The sequence below is a fragment of the Cyprinodon tularosa genome, unplaced genomic scaffold (genome assembly GCF_016077235.1).
Source record: "Cyprinodon tularosa strain WSP-4 unplaced genomic scaffold, ASM1607723v1 ctg1272, whole genome shotgun sequence".
Taxonomy (NCBI): domain Eukaryota; kingdom Metazoa; phylum Chordata; class Actinopteri; order Cyprinodontiformes; family Cyprinodontidae; genus Cyprinodon; species Cyprinodon tularosa.
In genome coordinates, this window is record NW_024038084.1 from 41,837 (window position 1) to 62,038 (window position 20,202).

General features: G+C 45.5%; 2 protein-coding genes across 4 annotated transcripts in view; both read left to right on the forward strand.

The window, feature by feature from the left end:
- The window catches only part of LOC119777798 (carboxylesterase 5A-like), a 31,801-nt gene extending 30,368 nt beyond the window's left edge, over positions 1-1,433 (forward strand). For both annotated transcript variants that reach the window (XM_038276787.1, XM_038276789.1), the window contains exon 13: positions 1,076-1,433. In XM_038276787.1, coding sequence (XP_038132715.1) covers positions 1,076-1,262 — 187 coding nt within the window. In that variant the 3' untranslated portion in view covers positions 1,263-1,433. The remainder of the gene's footprint in view (positions 1-1,075) is intronic.
- Positions 1,434-5,466: 4,033 nt separating this feature from the next.
- Positions 5,467-20,202, forward strand: part of kiaa0513 (KIAA0513 ortholog) — a 37,897-nt gene continuing 23,161 nt past the window's right edge. For both annotated transcript variants that reach the window (XM_038276790.1, XM_038276791.1), the window contains exons 1-2: positions 5,467-5,570; positions 17,916-18,414. In XM_038276790.1, the coding sequence (XP_038132718.1) occupies positions 18,077-18,414 (338 nt within the window). In that variant the 5' untranslated portion in view covers positions 5,467-5,570; positions 17,916-18,076. The remainder of the gene's footprint in view (positions 5,571-17,915; positions 18,415-20,202) is intronic.

Genomic DNA, 20,202 nt, shown 5'->3' on the forward strand with positions numbered 1-20,202 from the left:
AATAGGTTGCAGACTCACTTCTCCAGAAAAAGGTGTCCTTTATGGAATCCAGTCTGTGTGGAATGTTCCAGAGATTGTCTTGTTTGGTGTTGGGCGGACAGGGTTTACTCAGGCTGTGGTTGTTCTTTGGTGAACGGAGAAGCTGACTGCCACTCATATTTCCTGCGGTACTTGAACAGGCTGTGGTGCGGATGAAACCTTTGCTCGGTGTGAAGCTCAAACAACTTCTTGGGGAAAGTAGATCCAAACCTCCTGTTTGGAACCCCAGCTCAGTTAGAAGCTCAGTTGATCCTTCCAGAGAGAGAAGGTCCGAAAAACTCCAGTTTGCAGGATGACTTCCTGCCGAGAGGCAAAGACAAAAAACAAAGTTAAGACTCAGGTTGACAAAAACTCAGTTTGACTCAGCAAAACTCAGCTTGGCTAGAGTACCCAGTATTGGCAAACAAAAACTCAGGTTAGTCTCTGCTAAACTAAGCATGGCTAGAGTACCCAGTATTGGTAAACACTCTGGCGTCGAAGTAGTGGCAGTCAGCAGCTTAAGAGCACTCCAAAGGTAATGAGGCAATGAGCTGCAGGTGTGCAGGGAGACCCAATGAGGACAGGGCACCACCTGGTGGAGGAGGAAAGGAAACACAAAAACAGACCACACAAACTGGATTCCCGACACATACACCAAGAACTGAACATCAGCCATCGTGGGTAAAATGTTTAAAGATCTGACTTTTTTAGCTGTTTTTCTGACACACGTCTGTAGAACATGACAAACAATAAAAGTGTTTTATTCGCCTTAAAGTTTTTAAGAATACAATATCTCTGACCTGCTGGAGGCCGACTTGTGGAACAAACCCTGACTGATGTTTACTCCATTGACATGGCAATCTGAAGGCCTGCAGGTTTATGGCATCCCTGCTACGGTCAGCAGGGGGCATCCCAGGCAACCAGAAGTGGAGAAAACTTTGTTCATTCCAGAGCGAGGCAGAAGACATGCAGAAAACTAAAGACCTTTAGAAGTCTACTTCTCCGTTTCATGTTTAATCATACAGATTATTTGGTTTGTCTCTCAATGTTTCCCCAGCTCTCCTAACGGTCCTGGTCTGGTGAACTGGCCGCTGTACGACAGGCAGAAGCAGGAGTACATGGAGCTGGGCCAAAACCAGACTGCCAGGCAGAAACTGAAGGAGCACAGGGTTCACTTTTTCACCGTCACCCTCCCTCAGAGGCTGCAGCAGATGGCCGCCGCTGCTGCTGGGGCTGCAAACTGAGCCTTGTGCTCTTTTCACGTTCAGTTCTTGCATGATTCCAATCATTAAGTGTAACATCAGCTCTCTATCTCTTGATTCAATGTTTATTGCAACATAGATTTATTAAGGGAGATTTCTGTATGGTAATAAAACTGGGCTTCTGTCTTTATAATAAATACTGAACTTTAAGCAGACTTCTTTGATTCATGAAGAAAGCTTCTTCCAAACTCTTCAGCCTCAATGATTTAAAGGAGCGAAGTGCGAGTTAGAATCAGTGGTTTGGTGTGTTAGCTACCGTAAATATGCTGCAGTCATCATCTTCATCATCATCACCTTCATCATCATTATCGTAAACATTATCTTTGTCATCATCATCGTCATCATAAACATCATCTTAACCATCGTCATAATCATTATCATCATCGATGCCATATTAATCATCATCGTTATCATCATCACCATCGGATGGTCATGGTATGCAGAAAGTTGCTGCTGGAAATTAAGCCTGAAGACCAGTTTTCTGGTTCATCAAGGTTCATCGAGGCTCATCGACTCCAGAAGGAGTCATCAAAGCAACCTCACTGTATCAAATACCGTTTGTCAATAAAGCTGTTTCTGAATCCGGTTGTGCACTGAGGAAAGGCAAAGTTGGAATAGTCCTGGACCTGTAGGCCCTGTTATTGGAAATATGAGTTAATAAATAAGATGCAGCTATTTAAAAATAGCTGTGTAAATACACTCACCGGCCACTTTATTAGGTACCCCATGCTAGTAACGGGTTGGACCCCCTTTTGCCTTCAGAACTGCCTCAATTCTTCGTGGCATAGATTCAACAAGGTGCTGGAAGCATTCCTCAGGGAGTTTGGTCCATATTGACATGATGGCATCACACAGTTGCCGCAGATTTGTCGGCTGCACATCCATGATGCGAATCTCCCGTTCCACCACATCCCAAAGATGCTCTATTGGATTGAGATCTGGTGACTGTGGAGGCCATTTGAGTACAGTGAACTCATTGTCATATTCAAGAAACCAGTCTGAGATGATTCTAGCTTTATGACATGGCACATTATCCTGCTGAAAGTAGCCATCAGAAGTTGGGTACATTGTGGTCATAAAGGGATGGACATGGTCAGCAACAATACTCAGGTAGGCTGTGGCGTTGCAACAATGCTCAATTGGTACCAAGGGGCCCAAAGAGTGCCAAGAAAATATTCCCCACACCATGACACCACCACCACCAGCCTGAACCGTTGATACAAGGCAGGATGGATCCATGCTTTCATGTTGTAGACGCCAAATTCTGCCCCTACCATCCGAATGTCGCAGCAGAAATCGAGACTCATCAGACCAGGCAACGTTTTTCCAATCTTCTATGGTCCAATTTCGATGAGCTTGTGCAAATTGTAGCCTCAGTTTCCTGTTCTTAGCTGAAAGGAGTGGCACCCGCTGTGGTCTTCTGCTGCTGTAGCCCATCTGCCTCAAAGTTCGACATACTGTGCGTTCAGAGATGCTCTTCTGCCCACCTTGGTTGTAACGGGTGGTTATTTGAGTCACTGTTGCCCTTCTATCAGCTCCAACCAGTCTGTCCATTCTCCTCTGACCTCTGGCATCAACAAGGCATTTCCGCCCACAGAACTGCCGCTCACTGGATGTTTTTTCTGTTTCGGACCATTCTCTGTAAACCCTAGAGATGGTTGTGCGTGAAAATCCCAGTAGATCAGCAGTTTCTGAAATACTCAGACCAGCCCTTCTGGCACCAACAATCATGCCGCGTTCAAAGTCACTCAAATCACCTTTCTTCCCCATACTGATGCTTGGTTTGAACTGCAGGACATTGTCTTGACCATGTCTACATGCCTAAATGCACTGAGTTGCAGCCATGTGATTGGCTGCTTAGAAATTAAGTGTTAATGAGCAGTTGGACAGGTGTACATAATAAAGTGTCCGGTGAGTGTAGAGGCTTATTGATAATAAAGTTGGCACTCATGCAAAGACGACCATTTTACTTTACAAGACAGTGAATACTTATCGCTCCACATTTTGTCATGAATCTTAAAGCACCACAGATCACTCCATACAGCATGTGAAGGCAGAGGCATTCTGGGAGAATACAACACCATGCTAAGTGGAAGAAATGTCAACATTTTGGATTCTATTTCAATTGTTCATCAAATTTAACACAGCTAAAGAGGACGAACAACTCGTTATAATTTTACATTTTTAGTAGTGTTGCACCGATACCGATACCAGTATCGGGTGGGGCCCCAGTACTTCACTAAAATGGTGGTATCGGTATCGGCGAGTACCAACAAATAGGGCACCAGTACCATTTTGAGAGCCAAAAGTTTATTCAACTGAGGGGCCTCGGAGGGGAGGAGCGCCCACTGAGGAGGCCTCAGAGGCGAGGAGCGCCCACTGAGGGGCCTCGGAGGGGAGAAGCGCCCACTGAGGAGGCCTCGGAGGAGAGGAGCGCCCACTGAGGGGCCTCGGAGGAGAGGAGCGCCCACTGAGGAGGCCTCAGAGGCGAGGAGTGCCCGCTGAGGGGCCTCGGAGGCGAGGAGCGCCCGCTGAGGAGGCCTCGGAGGTGAGGAGCACCCGCTGAGGGGCCTTGAGGGGAGGAGCGCCCACTGAGGAGGCGTCGGAGGCGAGGAGCGCCCTCTGAGGGGCTTAGGAGGCGAGGAGTGCCCACTGAGTGGCCTAGAGAACAGACTCTCACCGAGCTCTCTATATAATATATATATATATATATATATATATATATATATATATATATTGTCATGATGGGTTCACTAAAAGCGACCCAAGAATGCAGAACACCACTGACGGACACAGGGATGAAAGTTTAACAGTTTATTTATGCACAAGCACACTGAATATGCTGGTTCTGGTTCGGGGCCTGGATTCTGGTTCACCGGAGTCTGCGTGGGAGACAGTTCAGTTAGCGTTGCCAACAGAGGTTTGATTTCCTAAAGTTCACTGAGTGTACCTTGAGGGTTCTTGAGGTTAGCTTTGGGAGAGTCTCTGTTGGTTCTGGAGAAGAGTTCATCAGCAGAGTCCGTTTGCTGCTTCAGCGTCTCACGTCTCTTATGAACAGACCTTGGCTTTGGGTTTCCCAGCTCTAGTCCAGAGCTGCTTGGAGGTTCTCTGTGATTCTTCAGGTTTGGCTCAGAGGGTCGGCTCGGCAGGTTAGCTCTTCCTGAGCTTTCACAGAGGAAGCACAGGTTTCCTGGAAAACAGATACAAGGGTTAGAATCCAAGCTGGATTCAAGAGTCATAGAATTACTCTGAGGATCTAGGCTTAAGCGCTGACCAACTGGAACAACACTGCGGCATTGAGGCAAGGTCTGAAGACAGCTTAAGTAGTGGATCCTCTGATGATCTTGACGAGCTGCAGCTGTGCAGGAGGCTCCCTCAGAGGATCCACGGCGGACTCTGCTGGAGAAAGGTGGAAATTCTCCAGCTCCCAACATATATTATATATATATATATATATATATATATATATATATATATATGTATATACATATATATATATATATATATATATATATATATCTTTATATACCAGTTCATCAGCGGGTCTCAGGAGTCTCTAGATGCACAGAGTGGGCTCAGGGGTCTCCGGAGAGGGGAAGTAAGGAGATCTGATCCTGAAAAGAGAGAATTAAGGAGGTCCAAGCCTGGAGAGAGGACACAAGAGGGGTCTAACCCAAAAGAGAAGAAGCACTAGAGGGTTCTGAGGCTAGAGAGGGGACACTAGAAGGGTCTGAGTCCAGAGATGTTCCCAACTGAGGGTGCCAACCCCATTTATAAGGCAAGGAATCCCACTTATTAAACCTGTCAGGGGACACCTGTGAAGTGAAAATCATTTCTGGTGACTACCTCTCGAAGCTCATCAAGAGAATGCCAACAGTGTGAGAAGCAGTAATTGAAGCATATTTTCAGTTGTTTCACACTTTTTTGTTAAGTATATAATTCCACATGTGTTAATTCATAGTTTTGATGTCTGAATCTTGAATATATATATATATATATATATATATATATATATATATATATATATATATATATATATATATATATATATATATATATATATATATGGGCTATGGTGAGTGTGTTTAATGTTTTTCTTATTTTTATTTCTGCGCTCATTGGCTGCTTTGCCTCCTGACGTCATTGGGTCCCCTACCTTCGTCCTCGCTTGTGTCTGCGCATGCGCAGCAGAGTACAGTCGGTGCAGTGGAGCAGGCTGATTCACAGAAACACGGAGAGTGTGGGCTTGCAGCTGTGTCCAGGCTCCGTGGGACGGTTTGGTTCGTGCAGGTACCGTTTTCTGTCACGCTGTAATTCAAAGCAGAATTTGTCCTGTTAGCCTCACCGGAAGCTCTGGTATATCCTGGTTCTCTGTGTGAATCGGCCAGAAGTGGACCTCTGCTCTGGTTCTGGTTCTTGACCTCTGCTGTAAGGTCCGTGGGTTCAGCTTTCCTGTCGTGGGTGTTCCTGTGACCACTCACAGGACTCACGGTCACGCTGTGGTCACAGCAGGACTTGGTCCTCCAGGAAACGTCAGCTGTTTGTCTTTTTCTCTGCTGCTTCCTGCTGGAACCAAAGCTCCTTCAGAAATGCTCCACTTTGTTCGGTTTTAGCTCGCTGGTTCTGATCCGGTCCAGATAACACCAGACTCTGCCTCCAATTTAATGAGTCTGTACATACAGCTTTATCCGGCTGGTGTTTCATCCACCAGGCTTGTTGCATTTGTAACAGATGACTACTTTATTCATATCGTTCATTTGTAATCTAAATGCATTGGTTAAGTTATTTTTTTATTGTTGGGTAAAATGTAAAGGTTTTCGCTTCAGATTGGTGAGCCGAATAATTCCGATCTTTATACCCTTTAATGCAGTCATGTTTGTTTTAACGTGTTGATGGTAATTAACCGTTAATGTGAATTTAATGGCACTTCTCTTGATCATTTCACCCACTTCAGACGTCACGTCTAGCTACTGGAAATGATGGTTCTTCTGGAGAAATATGTGGGAAGTAACAGAAAATAACCTGACTAGAGGAAAGATGTGAACCTTTGTTTCACTTTTGCAAACCTAAAGTAGAATAATTTTTTCCATATTAGCATATGAGCCATATAAAAATAACCAAACAATCATAAATTAGACCTTTGCTTCAACTGCTGCCTTTTGGCATAAACAGTTTATATGTCATTTCCTTCTTTGAGAGTATTAGTGGTCAAGTATTGGGGAGGGATTGGAATTATTTGATTGACTATATTGATCTCACAGAGGAGAAATTTACTTGTTACATCAGCTCAAAATAGTCAAAGAAGAACAGTATATTAATATTAATGTGATGGAACCTGTCTGCACTGAAAGTAGCTTCATAAAGTGGACATTTATGCATTTACTTGTTCAATTCTGAATGTATTTTGCTTAAAAGGAAGGACAAAATGGGCTGCTCAGTAGCGCTGTGGGTAGCACTGCTACCTTGAAGCAATAAGGTTCAGGGTTTGATTTTTTCTCCATGGAGTTTACATGTTCTCTCTGAGCATGTGTGTGTTCTCTCCGGGTACTCCGCCTTCCTCCCACAGTCCAAAAACAGGACGGTTATTACCAAAAGACATTACTGGAAGAGAAAAAAAAATACCTTGTACAAATTTTACTTATTGCAGCTCTTAAATGCATCATTGTGAAGCCTGGCCCACCAACATACAAAATGTGGGTTGAAAAGGTCTGAGAAATCTATCATATGGAATAAATAATTGTTGCCTGAAGCCTCAAAAAGACATATTTGTTAATAGGTGGAAACCGGCCATGACCATACTAATGCAGTAAAAATCTCCTTTATATGTATATATTTTTTTTCTTTTTCTTTTTTATATATATATATATATATATATATATATATATATATATATATATATATATATATATATATATTATACTCCTTTATTTTTTACTTAATTATTTTTTATTTTATTTTTATTTCATTCATCTATCTCCATTTGCGCTGTATTTAATTAATAACTACGTTTGTAAGTTACTCATGTTTAACCATGTGACTTACTTGTATATTATCAAAAAAAAAAATTTTTAAGTACCGTAATTTTCGGACTATTAGCCGCACCTGAATATAAGCCGCAGAAGCTAAATTGCATGATTTGTACATATACAAGCCGCACCGGACTATAAGCTGCAAGGTCAAAAAAAGGGGAAAAAAGTTGCGGCTTATAGTCCGAAAATTACGGTATACTGCAAGCGAAGAACAGCAGACTGAACGTGGGCTTGTATGTATATGTCTGTGGAAGTTGCAAAAATTTGAATAAAAATTAAGTTATAAAAAAAACAATGATTGTTAGGTTAATTGGCTTCTCTAAATTCTCCTTATTGATGAGTGGGTGTATAAATGGTTGTTTGTGTCTGTCTGTGTTGCGCTTTGTATTAATCTTTTTCCTGCTTTACAACGGTAGGCAGCAGCTTGACAAAGCCATGATGGCAATTATTTTACATCCAAGCAGTATGCAGTTTTTCATTTATACACACACACATCAATTTCAAACAGATGGTATCGTTATGGTATCGGTATTGGCCGATAATGCACAGCCAGGTATCTGGTATCAGGACCAAAAAAAAGGCATCGGTGCAACACCAATTTTTTGTAGTACTTTTTTCAGCTGATAAAAAGCAGACTTTAAATGGGAGCATGTTTTGTCTTTCTGAAATCAGAAAAATGAGACGCTTTCTGCAAACCGACACCTCAGCATCAGAGCTCTCTGCCATGTCCGCCGTTTTCTGGGAAGCCTTTGACAGACAGAGACGCTGCTTATCTCGACGAGCACATGAAGCGCAGCTTCCTCACCCAGCTCTGCTGTTTTTACAGGCCAGCGCTTTGGGATTTTCTCTGGCTGTTTCTAATGGAAGAGACGTTTTGTTATTCTTGTTGATCTTAGTGGAGCTGCCTCATATGTCAGATAACAGCTGCTATGATCTGAATTCTTGCAGCATCAAAGCTGTGAAGGACTGCTGTGGTAATTGGCTGTGATGCTTCCAGTCTTATGCACCGTCTGCCCATTATTGTGTTTGTAATGGCAGAGATGTTGAAGCTACGCTGAGTGGAGAGAAGACAGGGCAGATAGAGAAGAACCATGTGATTAAATAATGGGTTTATTGCAAAACTAAACCATAGAAACGAGGCTTAATTATTTCCTAATATGATGGAGCCCTTAAATTGCCTGGTAGTGTCGGACTGACTCCTGCAGCAGCTCCCAGCCTGTCAGCGCGGTTGGTTCACTGCGACTCTCTGGTTTTGCTTTCTTCCATGATCATATTTCATGCTCCACAGCAGACATGCTGTAAAATCATGATCTATGAGACTCTTCACTGCATCCTCACCTGTAAGCAATAACTCCTGTCCCGTCAAACACTTCTGCTTTTCATGTTTGTGTTTTCCTCAGATTGCCCCACATGAGGTTGATGCTGGTTTGAGCCGCAATAAACTAGGAGTGTCTGAGTGGATCTGTGCAGTCTGAGCCTGGGATTAGATTACAGAGAAATGTGGCTCCCACTCGTCAGTGAAAGGAGCTGACAGAAGTTATCACCAGCTGTGATAAACGCCCACAGAGATCATCCAGAACTCAACATTCCTGACGCCCCTCTCTGCTCTGTGCACTTTGCCTTCTGCATAGCCCTCTGAAGCTCCAAGCTCGCCGTCTCCATTAGGTGGAGGTCAGGGCTGGGCCCTTGCTGCAGCTTTCACTCAGAGGTTTGCTGATCATCTGGTGCATTTTGTCCTGATGGTTGGTCCTTGTGTCGGTCCGAAAGTTGAGTTTCGTTCTGCAGGTTTCTATCTGACCACCCGTCATCAGCGGGCAGTCGGTGGAGCTGCCTCCACTGCAACGTTTCCATCCACTATAAGGCGGTTGGAGGAAGAGATCTGGGACAGGACCATCAGCCCTCCACCACCGTGCTTTGCAGATGGAGGAGGAGGTTTTGAGGTGTTTTGTATATCTGTGTTTTAGAGGATGACATGTTTGGTTCAGTTGATTCATCTTTTTAAATCTGCAGGAGGCTAAACCTTTCTTGTTGTTTTTAGATCTGCAGCTAACCATGAGTTTAATAGTCAACCAATCTTGTCATTATTTTTCCAGTCGTTGCCTAATCAAAATAGTTTTTTTCTCCATCTTACCTTTTTGTCTCCCTTCTTCCAGTATGTACGCCTTTGAATCCCCCTTATTGCTGCTATCCTTCGCTATTTAATCTTGAGCTGATGTCTCCCAGACCTGGCTTTGGATCCCCAGCACTGGACCATGTTTCTTTAAAGCCTCCACAAATCAATAGAGATGCATGTTGGAGCAGCTGGGCGTGAGAGAATGATGAAGTCAGAAAGACACCAGAGAGACGAGGCTGTTTCTGCAGCTAGATCACTTATTTGGTTTAAAAGTTAAACTGAGTCAAACGTTTGCAGAAAAAGGAGCTGCTGTTGTATCGGAGATCTTTGCAGAAACAATAATGTGAAGCTGTGGAAAAGCTCTCAGGTTGCACAGAGGCACTGAAGGATTGTGAGTCAGCAAAGTCCCTGGGTGGGGATCAGTTCCTGTTATCATGAGGAGGAGCTTTGTTCATGTGGAAGCAGGGGTGCAGGAAGAGGACAGTGTCCCTTAGGGACGCAATTCTCCACCATGCAGCCAAACAGACAGTTTGATGGCTTCACATCTGCTGCGTATGGTTCATCAGGGGACTGAGGTGGATGAGCAGCATTCTGGGTTCAGATCCTGCAGGCTTTAGGGGCCGGGGGTCAGATGGTGTTTGGCCTCCATGAGGCTCAGCCTAACGCTCTCAGATGGCTGTGGTTCTACTGTCGTACCTCAGTGCAGCATCTTGGCCCGCTGCGGAGGGTGGAGCTGGGCAGCTCTCAGCAGCTCCATCACTCCTCTATCGGTCAAAATATTGAGGTTCTGGATGTGAGCGCTGACGATGATTTGATATTCAGTTTATGAACATTTATTTTATGACCAGTGTGTTCACCCTGGATGGGTATTTATTTCCTCCTAACAGCTTCTTGGTGGTTCAATTTTGGAACGTATCTGAACAAAACAGAACCAGCGTCTCCTCTTACTAAGGACCTTTATAGGTTTTCTGATCTGATTCTAAACATTGATAAATTGAAAATATAAATGTGTAATAACCAGATTATAAACAGAAGCAGAGCTCTGCTCTGCCCTCTGGGCCTGAAAACCCAAACAGAGTGACAGTATCATTCTGTGAAACCGTGGAGTTTCTTGATGGGAGCAGAAACATCGAGGAACCAGCATCTGGTCCTGGGTGACTGATCCATCATCTTCCTAACTTCTGGAATCGTTTCGGATCTGCTGCACCAAGTTCTACCTGATGGTGACCTGTTCTTCTGCTATCAGGTCTTGAAACTGACCGCAGGCTGTCCTTCTCCAATTGGACCGCAGGTTCTCAATGTGGTTCAGAACTAGGAGGTTCTGGACCACTGGGCCAGAGGTCCAGTCCTCTGACGGTGGAGCAGCTCTGTCTCTGGACTGGTGGTCAGTCAGGATGAGAACCAGTCTTCTTCTGTTCGTCCTGGATCCTCCTGCAGACCTTTGCTCTCCTCTTGGGGGTTTAGTTGGACCTGCTGCTGATGGATCTGCTGTAGCCTTTTTACACTGGATAAGGATGGATTGAAAAATGGATGGATGGATGGATGGATGGATGGATGGAGGGAGAGATGGATGGATGGATGGATGGAGGGAAGGATGGATGGATGGATGGATGGATGGAAAGAAGGAAGGGCGGATGGATGGATGGATGGATGGATGGATGGATGGAGAGATGGATAGATGATGGATGGATGGATGGATGGATGGATGGATGGATGGATGTACGGATGGATGGATGGATGGAAGGGCGGATGGATGGATGGATGGAAAGAAGGAAGGATGGATGGATGGATGGATGGATGGATGGATGGATGGATGGATGGAAAGAAGGAAGGGTGGATGGATGGATGTACGGATGGATGGATGGATGGAAGGGCGGATGGATGAATGGATGGAAAGAAGGAAGGGCGGATGGATGGATGGATGGATGGAGAGATGGATAGATGATGGATGGATGGATGGAAGGAAGGAAGGGTGGATGGATGGATGGATGGAAAGAAGGAAGGACGGATGGATGGATGTACGGATGGATGTACGGATGGATGGAAAGAAGGATGGGTGGATGGATGGATGGATGGATGGATGGAAAGAAGGAAGGGTGGATGGATGGATGGATGGATGGATGGATGGAAAGAAGGAAGGACGGATGGATGGATGGAAAGAAGGGCGGATGGATGGATGGATGGATGGATGGAAAGAAGGAAGGACGGATGGATGGATGGATGGAAAGAAGGAAGGATGGACGGATGGATTGATGGATGGAAGGAAGGAAGGAAGGACGGATGGATGGATGGATGGATGGATGGATGGAAAGAAGGAAGGGTGGATGGATGGATGGAAGGACGGATGGATGGATGGATGGATGGATGGATGGATGGAAAGAAGGAAGGATGGATGGATGGAAAGAAGGAAGGGTGGATGGATGGATGGAAGGACGGATGGATGGATGGATGGAAAGAAGTAAGGGTGGATGGATGGATGGAAGGACGGATGGATGGATGGAAAGAAGGAATGATGGATGGATGGATGGAAGGAAGGACGGACGGATGGATGGATGGAAAGAAGGAAGGACGGATGGATGGATGGATGGATGAAAAGAAGGAAGGACGGATGGATGGATGGAAAGAAGGAAGGACGGATGGATGGATGGATGGATGGATGGAAGGGCGGATGGATGGATGGATGGATGGATGGATGGAAGGGCGGATGGATGGATGGATGGATGGATGGATGGATGGAAGGGCGGATGGATGGATGGATGGATGGATGGATGGATGGAAGGGCGGATGGATGGATGGATGGATGGATGGAAAGAAGGAAGGGTGGATGGATGGATGGATGGATGGAAGGAAGGAAGGAAGGAAGGAAGGAAGGAAGGACGGATGGATGGATGGATGGATGGATGGATGGATGGATGGAAAGAAGGAAGGACGGATGGATGGATGGATGGATGGATGGAAAGAAGGAAGGGTGGATGGATGGATGGATGGATGGAAAGAAGGAAGGACGGATGGATGGATGGATGGAAGGAAGGAAGGAAGGATGGATGGATGGAAGGAAGGAAGGAAGGATGGATGGAAAGAAGGAAGGACGGATGGATGGATGGATGGAAGGAAGGACGGATGGATGGATGGATGGAAGGAAGGAAGGAAGGAAGGAAGGAAGGATGGATGGATGGAAGGAAGGAAGGAAGGACGGACGGACGGACGGACGGACGGATGGATGGATGGATGGAAGGATGGATGGATGGATGGATGGAAGGAAAGAAGGAAGGACGGATGGATGGATGGATGGATCGATGGAAAGAAGGAAGGGTGGATGGATGGATGGATGGAAGGAAGGACGGATGGATGGATGGATGGAAGGAAGGAAGGAAGGAAGGAAGGAAGGAAGGAAGGAAGGAAGGAAGGAAGGAAGGAAGGAAGGAAGGATGGATGGATGGATGGATGGATGGATGGATGGAAGGAAGGACGGATGGATGGATGGAAAGAAGGAAGAGTGGATGGATGGATGGATGGATGGAAGGAAGGAAGGAAGGAAGGAAGGAAGGAAGGAAGGAAGGAAGGAAGGAAGGAAGGAAGGAAGGAAGGAAGGAAGGAAGGAAGGAAGGAAGGAAGGAAGGAAGGATGGATGGATGGATGGATGGATGGATGGAAGGACGGATGGATGGATGGATGGATGAAAAGAAGGAAGGATGGATGGATGGATGGATGGATGGATGAAAAGAAGGAAGGAAGGATGGATGGATGGATGGATGGATGGATGGATGCAAATTAAAACCGATGACTGGGTCGTTCCATTGTTAGCCTGTAATATCTTAAACCTGTCTATGATTCTGAAGGGCGGTCGTTAAAGGAGGGATTGTTCACCTGGCTGAAGAGAGGAGGTACTTTGTTCCTCTGTGATGGGGTGGAGGGGGGGGTGATACCTGGAAGGAATCGACTCAATCACTGAATTGTAATTTTTTGGAAGCTGTAATCTGAGTCCACCACCTCTGTTTAAGGTTGTTTTTTCTCTCTTAACATAGATGGCTTCCTTCACACCCCTCTCAAACCACCTATTTTCTTTATCCAGAATGTGAACATTCTGGTCCTCAAGGATGTAAAAGGGACATTTTGCCAATGGAACAGGACAATATACATTTAAAATAAGAAAATGGATTTGTGCATTTTATCTAAATATCTAACTTTTAAGAGTAAAATTACTCATTCTATTGGCAAATTATCTCATTTACTTACTCAAATTAAGGGTAAATACACTTAATTTAAGAATTTTTAAACTTATTTCTAGATCATTTTTCCAGTGTAGCAGTGCTTTGCTCCATGTGAGAACATCTTAACATAAGTGACGACGGCTGCAATTTCTAGATTGAGGAAACCACAGCAGAGACCAGAAGACATGCTTTTTAGCACATCTGCAGCCCTGCTGGCTGTTCAGTTTTAGGTCGACCTGCGGTGATGGCCACTGACAGGAAGTGAGCTCATTCAGAGCCTAAACCCGATCTGATCACTGGGTTAGTCTGTTAAAGATAAGCTTCGGTGTCTGTCGCTGCGGAAATGTTCAGTCAGGAAGCAACAGCAACACTAGACTTGGACAACTTTTATTGTCATTTTGTATAAAACGAGATTTCATTTTGTACAGCTTTGACAGTAAATGAGCTGGAGCTTCGCAGTGAAACAAACATTTTTATTTCAAAAAGTGTAGCAGTGATCACATGTAAACAGTGTGGGAGAGAAACATGGAGATAAATGCAACAATATGGAAGTTCAGAGCATTTCAAGATGTTTATTTTTGGTGCAAATATGCAGAGTTTTGGTTTGGTGTTATGAGTGTGATGCAGAGTCTGTGACTTGATTTATAGTTTTTTTTCAACAGTTCAGCAGTCTGATGGCAGTGGGGAAGAAGCTGTTGCCGAATGTGCTGGCCCTGCATCGAAAGCTGCGAAGCCTCTGCTTCTGTAGAAGGTGGGGAGGATGGGTGGGGGCAGGTGGGCTCTCCTTGTCCTCTGCAGGAAGTACATGAGCTTCTGCGCCCTTTTGACCTGTGTGGTGGTGTTTAGATTCCAGGTGAGGGTGTCTGTGATGTGCACCCCCAAAGATTTGGTGCTGTTCACCACCTATACAGCTGAGCTGTTGATGACCAGTGCAGCGTGGTCAGGCCGGTTCAACAATGATCTCCTTGGTCTTCTCCATGTTCAGGATCAGGCTGTTATCTTTGCACCAGCCCACCAGCTGCTCCACCTCCTCTCTGTAGTCCAGGTCGTTGTCGTCACTGATGAGGCCCACCACCGTGGTGTCGTCTGCAAATTTCACCCTGTGATTGGTGGTGCACCTGGGGACGCAGTCTTGTGTTTGGACTGACTGAGGTCTGTTGATGAGGAAATCTAGCAGCCAGTTTTGGAGGGGTGTATTGAAGCCTAGGTGTTCCAGTTTTCCTATCAGATGCTGTGTGATGATGGTGATGAAAGCTGAAGTCCAGTAACAGCATCCGCACGTGGGTGTTCTTCTCTTCCGGTTGTACCAGGCTAAGGTGGAGAGCAGCAGAGATGGCGGTTTGGTTGGTAGGCGAACTGGAACGGGTTGAATGTTGGCAGCAGATTGGAGACGATGTGTTCTTTGATCAGCCTGTCGAAGCGCTTCATCACGATGGGAGTCAGTGCGACAGGCCAGTGGTCATTCAGTGAGGTGACTTGAGGCTTTTTCAGCTGACCTGCACACTCCTTTTACACCAGCCCAGGTATCTTATCGGGGCCTTCCTTGGGTTGACTCTCCTCAGAGTTTTCCACACATCAGCTGAGTCCAGGTTGAGTGCCTCCTCTCCCCGATGTGGACCATGCTGAGGTTCTTTCCCCCGGTGTTACAGGGAGTTCTGCAGCTGCGTCATCCTCTGATCTGCAGATTAAACCAAGCCCACGGCTCAGGTTCAGAGTAACAACACTACAGTTCAGCAGCAATAAAATCGGCAATAAAATCAGATCGTTTCAACGTTAAAAAGGCAGTTAAAACAGACATGCAGCCGAGAGCATCCGGGCTCCTGTGCTCCAACCAGAGCTCTGCAGAAAGCTGCTGAGATGAGATGAGTTTAGATCTGAAGTTCAGATTTGACTGGCCTGACTTTGCTTTTCTCTGTCACTGATTTCCTGTTTTTTTCGTCTCTCATGAGAAACAGAAGCATGGAGGATGTTAAATATCATCATCTGTTCTGCAAAAGAAGGGAAACCCAAAGTAAAGTAAAATAATCAACTTAACAACTTTGTTGACCATAAAACATGAAGTTAATAAACACTGAAGAGCCAGAAGTTCAACAACAAAAGCCTGTTTATTCAGTTAGAGGAGGAAGAACGTGATGGCTTCATTCCCTCATCCATAACTAAAGCAATCAAGAGATCAGAGAAATGAATTACTAATAAGAAGGGAAGAAGGGCTGAAGGGAGGAAAAAAAGCAACAGGTTTTAGAAGCAAAGGGTTGGAAAGTCAAGAAGGAAGGAAATGAGGAAATGGAAGAAATTTGCTACACAGGAGAACAATAAAGGGAAAAGAAAGGAAGAAAAAGGGGCAGGACACAAGTGAAGGAAGCAAGGGTTCAAGAAAATAACAGGAAGAAAGAGAGAAGAAAAACTGGGAATGAAAGGACAGAAGGGAAGGTGGAAAGGGAGGAAGAACAGGAGGATGAAAGGGAAGGTAGGTTCAGGATGGAAAGGAGTAGGAAGCAGAAAAAGAACAAAATAAAATGGCAGCTGATGGCAAGCTTCGTCATCTCAAGCTTCTGGTTCTAGTGAAGGTTCTCAGTCATCCAGGATGTGGAACGTTTCACATGGAGAAAAGAACAAACCATCTTGACCTGGATGGTTGCAGCTGAGGACGTTTGGCTTTCCTCCTGTTGGCCACTTATATCATCATAAATAATTAATCAGAAGTCAGAACTTCTGGTTCCTTGGTCTTCATCAAAGTCTCATCATTGGAACTTGATTATAGTTAAATATCCAGCAGAAACAGCTGGATCCATTAGCAGATGTCCTGACTGCAGCTGCGAGGTTAATCTTTGAGCCAGAATTTAAGTACATTCAATTAAGTTCAGTTCCATTTATTTTTATAAAGCCATTTCCAAACACTAGTCGTCTCAGGTCACTTTACAGAGACAATTTTTCTATCTAAGGAAAACCAGCTGATTGCATCGACTCATTGACACTTCAGCAATCCCTCACACCAAGAGAAGAATCTCATTGATGTTGCTGGGATCAATCCATCCGAATGTCTGGGCCTGTTGATGTCTGTACCTCTTGATGTCTGTACCTCTTGATGTCTGTACCTCTTGATGTCTGTACCTCTTGATGTCTGGATCTCTTGGTGTCTGGACCTCCTGATGTCTGGACCTCTTGATGTCTGGACCTCTTTATGTCTGGACCTCCTGATGTCTGAACCTCTTGATGTCTGGACCTCCTGATGTCTGGACCTCTTTATGTCTGGACCTCCTGATGTCTGGACCTCTTGATGTCTGGACCTCCTGATGTCTGGACCTCTTTATGTCTGGACCTCCTGATGTCTGGACCTCTTGATGTCTGGACCTCCTGATGTCTGGACCTCCTGATGTCTGGACCTCTTGATCTCTGGACCTCCTGATGTCTGGACTTCCTGATGTCTGGACCTCTTTATGTCTGGACCTCTTGATGTCTGGACCTCTTTATACCTGGACCTCTTTATGTCTGGACCTCCTGATGTCTGGACCTCTTGATGTCTGGACCTCCTGATGTCTGGACCTCTTGGTGTCTGGACCTCTTGATGTCTTGACCTCCTGATGTCTGGACCTCTTGATGTCTGGACCTCTTGATGTCTGGACCTCCTGATGTCTGGACCTCCTGATGTCTGGACCTCTTTATGTCTGGACCTCTTGATGTCAGGACCTCTTGATGTCTGGACCTCTTGATGTCTGGACCTCTTTATGTCTGGACCTCCTGATGTCTGGACCTCTTGATGTCTGGACCTCCTGATGTCTGGACCTCTTGATGTCTGGACCTCTTGATGTCTGGACCTCTTGATGTCTGGACCTCTTGATGTCTGGACCTCCTGATGTCTGGACCTCTTGGTGTCTGGACCTCTTGATGTCTTGACCTCCTGATGTCTGGATCTCTTGATGTCTGGACCTCTTGATGTCTGGAACTCTTGATGTCTGGACCTCCTGATGTCTGGACCTCTTGGTGTCTGGACCTCTTAGTGTCAGGATCTTTTGATGTCTGGTTCTTTTGATGTCTGGATCTCTTGATGTCTGTATCTCTTGATATCTGGACCTCCTGATGTCTTTGTCTTAAACCTTCTACTTTTCTGATACTGCATTTCCTCAGAAGTTCTCAAATCTTTGGGTAACATCTGGCCCAGCATTGCCCTCCGCCATGGTTTCTACAGATCAGTTGAGGCATCTCTTTGGACCATGTGCTTCTCCATTAGCTTATATCTCCATGCAGACGCTGCAGATGTTGACTGTTTTTGTTCTGTCCACAGATGATCGTTTTCGCTGGATGTTAGAGTCTTCTGGGAGTGAGATGATCATTCAGACTTAGGAAGGAGGTTCTGCTCAGCTGATCCATGTTCGTGCTCACAGATAACTAGCTCTATAGAGGCTAGCTTCTGAGTTCCTACATAGAGACGGACGAAACTCCAACATGGACCATCTGGTCGGTTGTGATCAGCCGCCAGGGGCCTCGTGTCTCTGCATAGAGCCAGTGTATCAATGCCCCTCTTCCGCCCAGCAGACCTTGTTACTACCAGACCCCCTGGACCAGACCAAAGCCAGCGCCTCAGGCCCAGAGGAGCGACCCAACGAGGACAGCGAGGCCACAGAGTCTGCAGACAGCGAGAACGACATGAACCCCCCGTCTCTAAAATGGGAGCTGAGGAGGTCGTCTTCGTCATCTGCTCACAGCGGTGAGGAAGACGACGCTGAGACGATGGAGAGAAGGCTGTTCATGAAGGCCTATGTGGAGAAGGTGTTTCATGGAAGGTAAGAACTACTATTCAAGTTTCTCACAATCATGTTAGAGGATTCAGTCCAACCAACCAGCTGGATGTTGTATCAGAGGAGGGAAGCAGGACTCTTTCTAATGTCTAAATCCAGATGTTTCCTGAAGCTGTATGAAAGAAAACAATCTCTATATCACGTATGATATTATTAGACTTGCCTTGTTTTAGAACCCCAAGAGGAGGAGGAATGATGGAAAGGGTTAAAAACAATCCACAAACCTCTAAAGGTCACCTCTGACTTCATTCTTTAAAGACATGATGGTTTCTATCTTCCATTTTGATTGTCGCTGAAGCAACCACATCCAGTCCCTGATTGGTCAAAACCACATCAACTGGCTTAAAAGAGCTGACCTTTAAATCAGTAATTATACAGGTAAAAGCCAGTAAATTAGAATATTTTGAAAAACTTTATTTTAGTAATTGCATTCAAAAGGTGTAAATTCTACATTATATTTATTCATTGCACATTCAAATGTTTATTTCATTTAATTTTGATGATTTGAAGTGGCAACAAATGAAAATCCAAAATTCCGTTTGTCACAAAATTAGAATATTGTGTAAGGGTTACATTTTGAAGACACCTGGTGCCACAAACTAATCAGCTGATTAACTCAAAACTCCTGCAAAGGGCTTTAAATGGTCTCTCAGTCCAGTTCTGAAGCCTACACAAACATGGGGAAGACCATCGACACATTGCACAAGGAGGGAAAGACACAAAAGGTTATTGCTGAAGAGGCTGGCTGTTCTCAGAGCTCTGTGTCCAAACACATTAATAGAGCGGCAAAGGGAAGGAAAAACTGTGGTCAGAAAAAGTGTACAAGCAATAGGGATCACCGCGCCCTAGTCAAGATTGTGGAAAAAAAAACCATTCAAAAATGTGGGGGAGATTCACAAGAGTGGACAGCTGGTGGAGTCAGTGCTTCAAGATCCACCACCAAGAGACGCTTGAAAGACATGGGTTTCAACTGCTGCATACCTCGTGTCAAGCCACTGTTGACCAAGAAACAGTGGTAAAAGCGTCTCACCTGGGCTAAGGAAAAAAAGAGCTGGACTGCTGCTGAGTGGTCCAAAGTCATGTTTTCTGACCAAAGCAAATTTTGCATTTCCTTTGGAAATCGAGGTCCCAGAGTCTGGAGGAAGACAGGAGAGGAACAGGATCCACGTTGCCTGAAGTCTAGTCTAAAGTTTCCACCATCAGTGATGGTTTGGGGTGCCATGTCATCTGCTGGTGTCGGTCCACTCTGTTTCCTGAGATCCAGGGTCAACGCAGCCGTCTACCAGCAAGTTTTAGAGCACTTCATGCTTCCTGCTGCTGACCTGCTCTATGGAGATGGAGATTTCAGGTTCCAACAGGACTTGGCGCCTGCACACAGCGCCAAATCCACCCGTGCCTGGTTTACGGACCATGGTATTTCTGTTCTAAATTGGCCAGCCAACTCCCCTGACCTTAGCCCCATAGAAAATCTGTGGGGTATTGTGAAAAGGAAGATGCAGAATGCCAGACCCAAAAACGCAGAAGAGTTGAAGGCCACTATCAGAGCAACCTGGGCTATCATAGCACCTGAGCAGTGCCAGAAACTCATCGACTCCATGCCATCCATCCATCCATCCATCCATCTTCCTCCGCTTATCCGGGGTCGGGTCGCGGGGGCAGCAGCTTAAGAAGGGAGGCCCAGACTTCCCTCTCCCCAGCACCTTCTTCCAGCTCTTCAGGAGGAACCCCAAGGCGTTCCCAGGCCAGCCGAGAAACATAGTCTCTCCAGCGTGT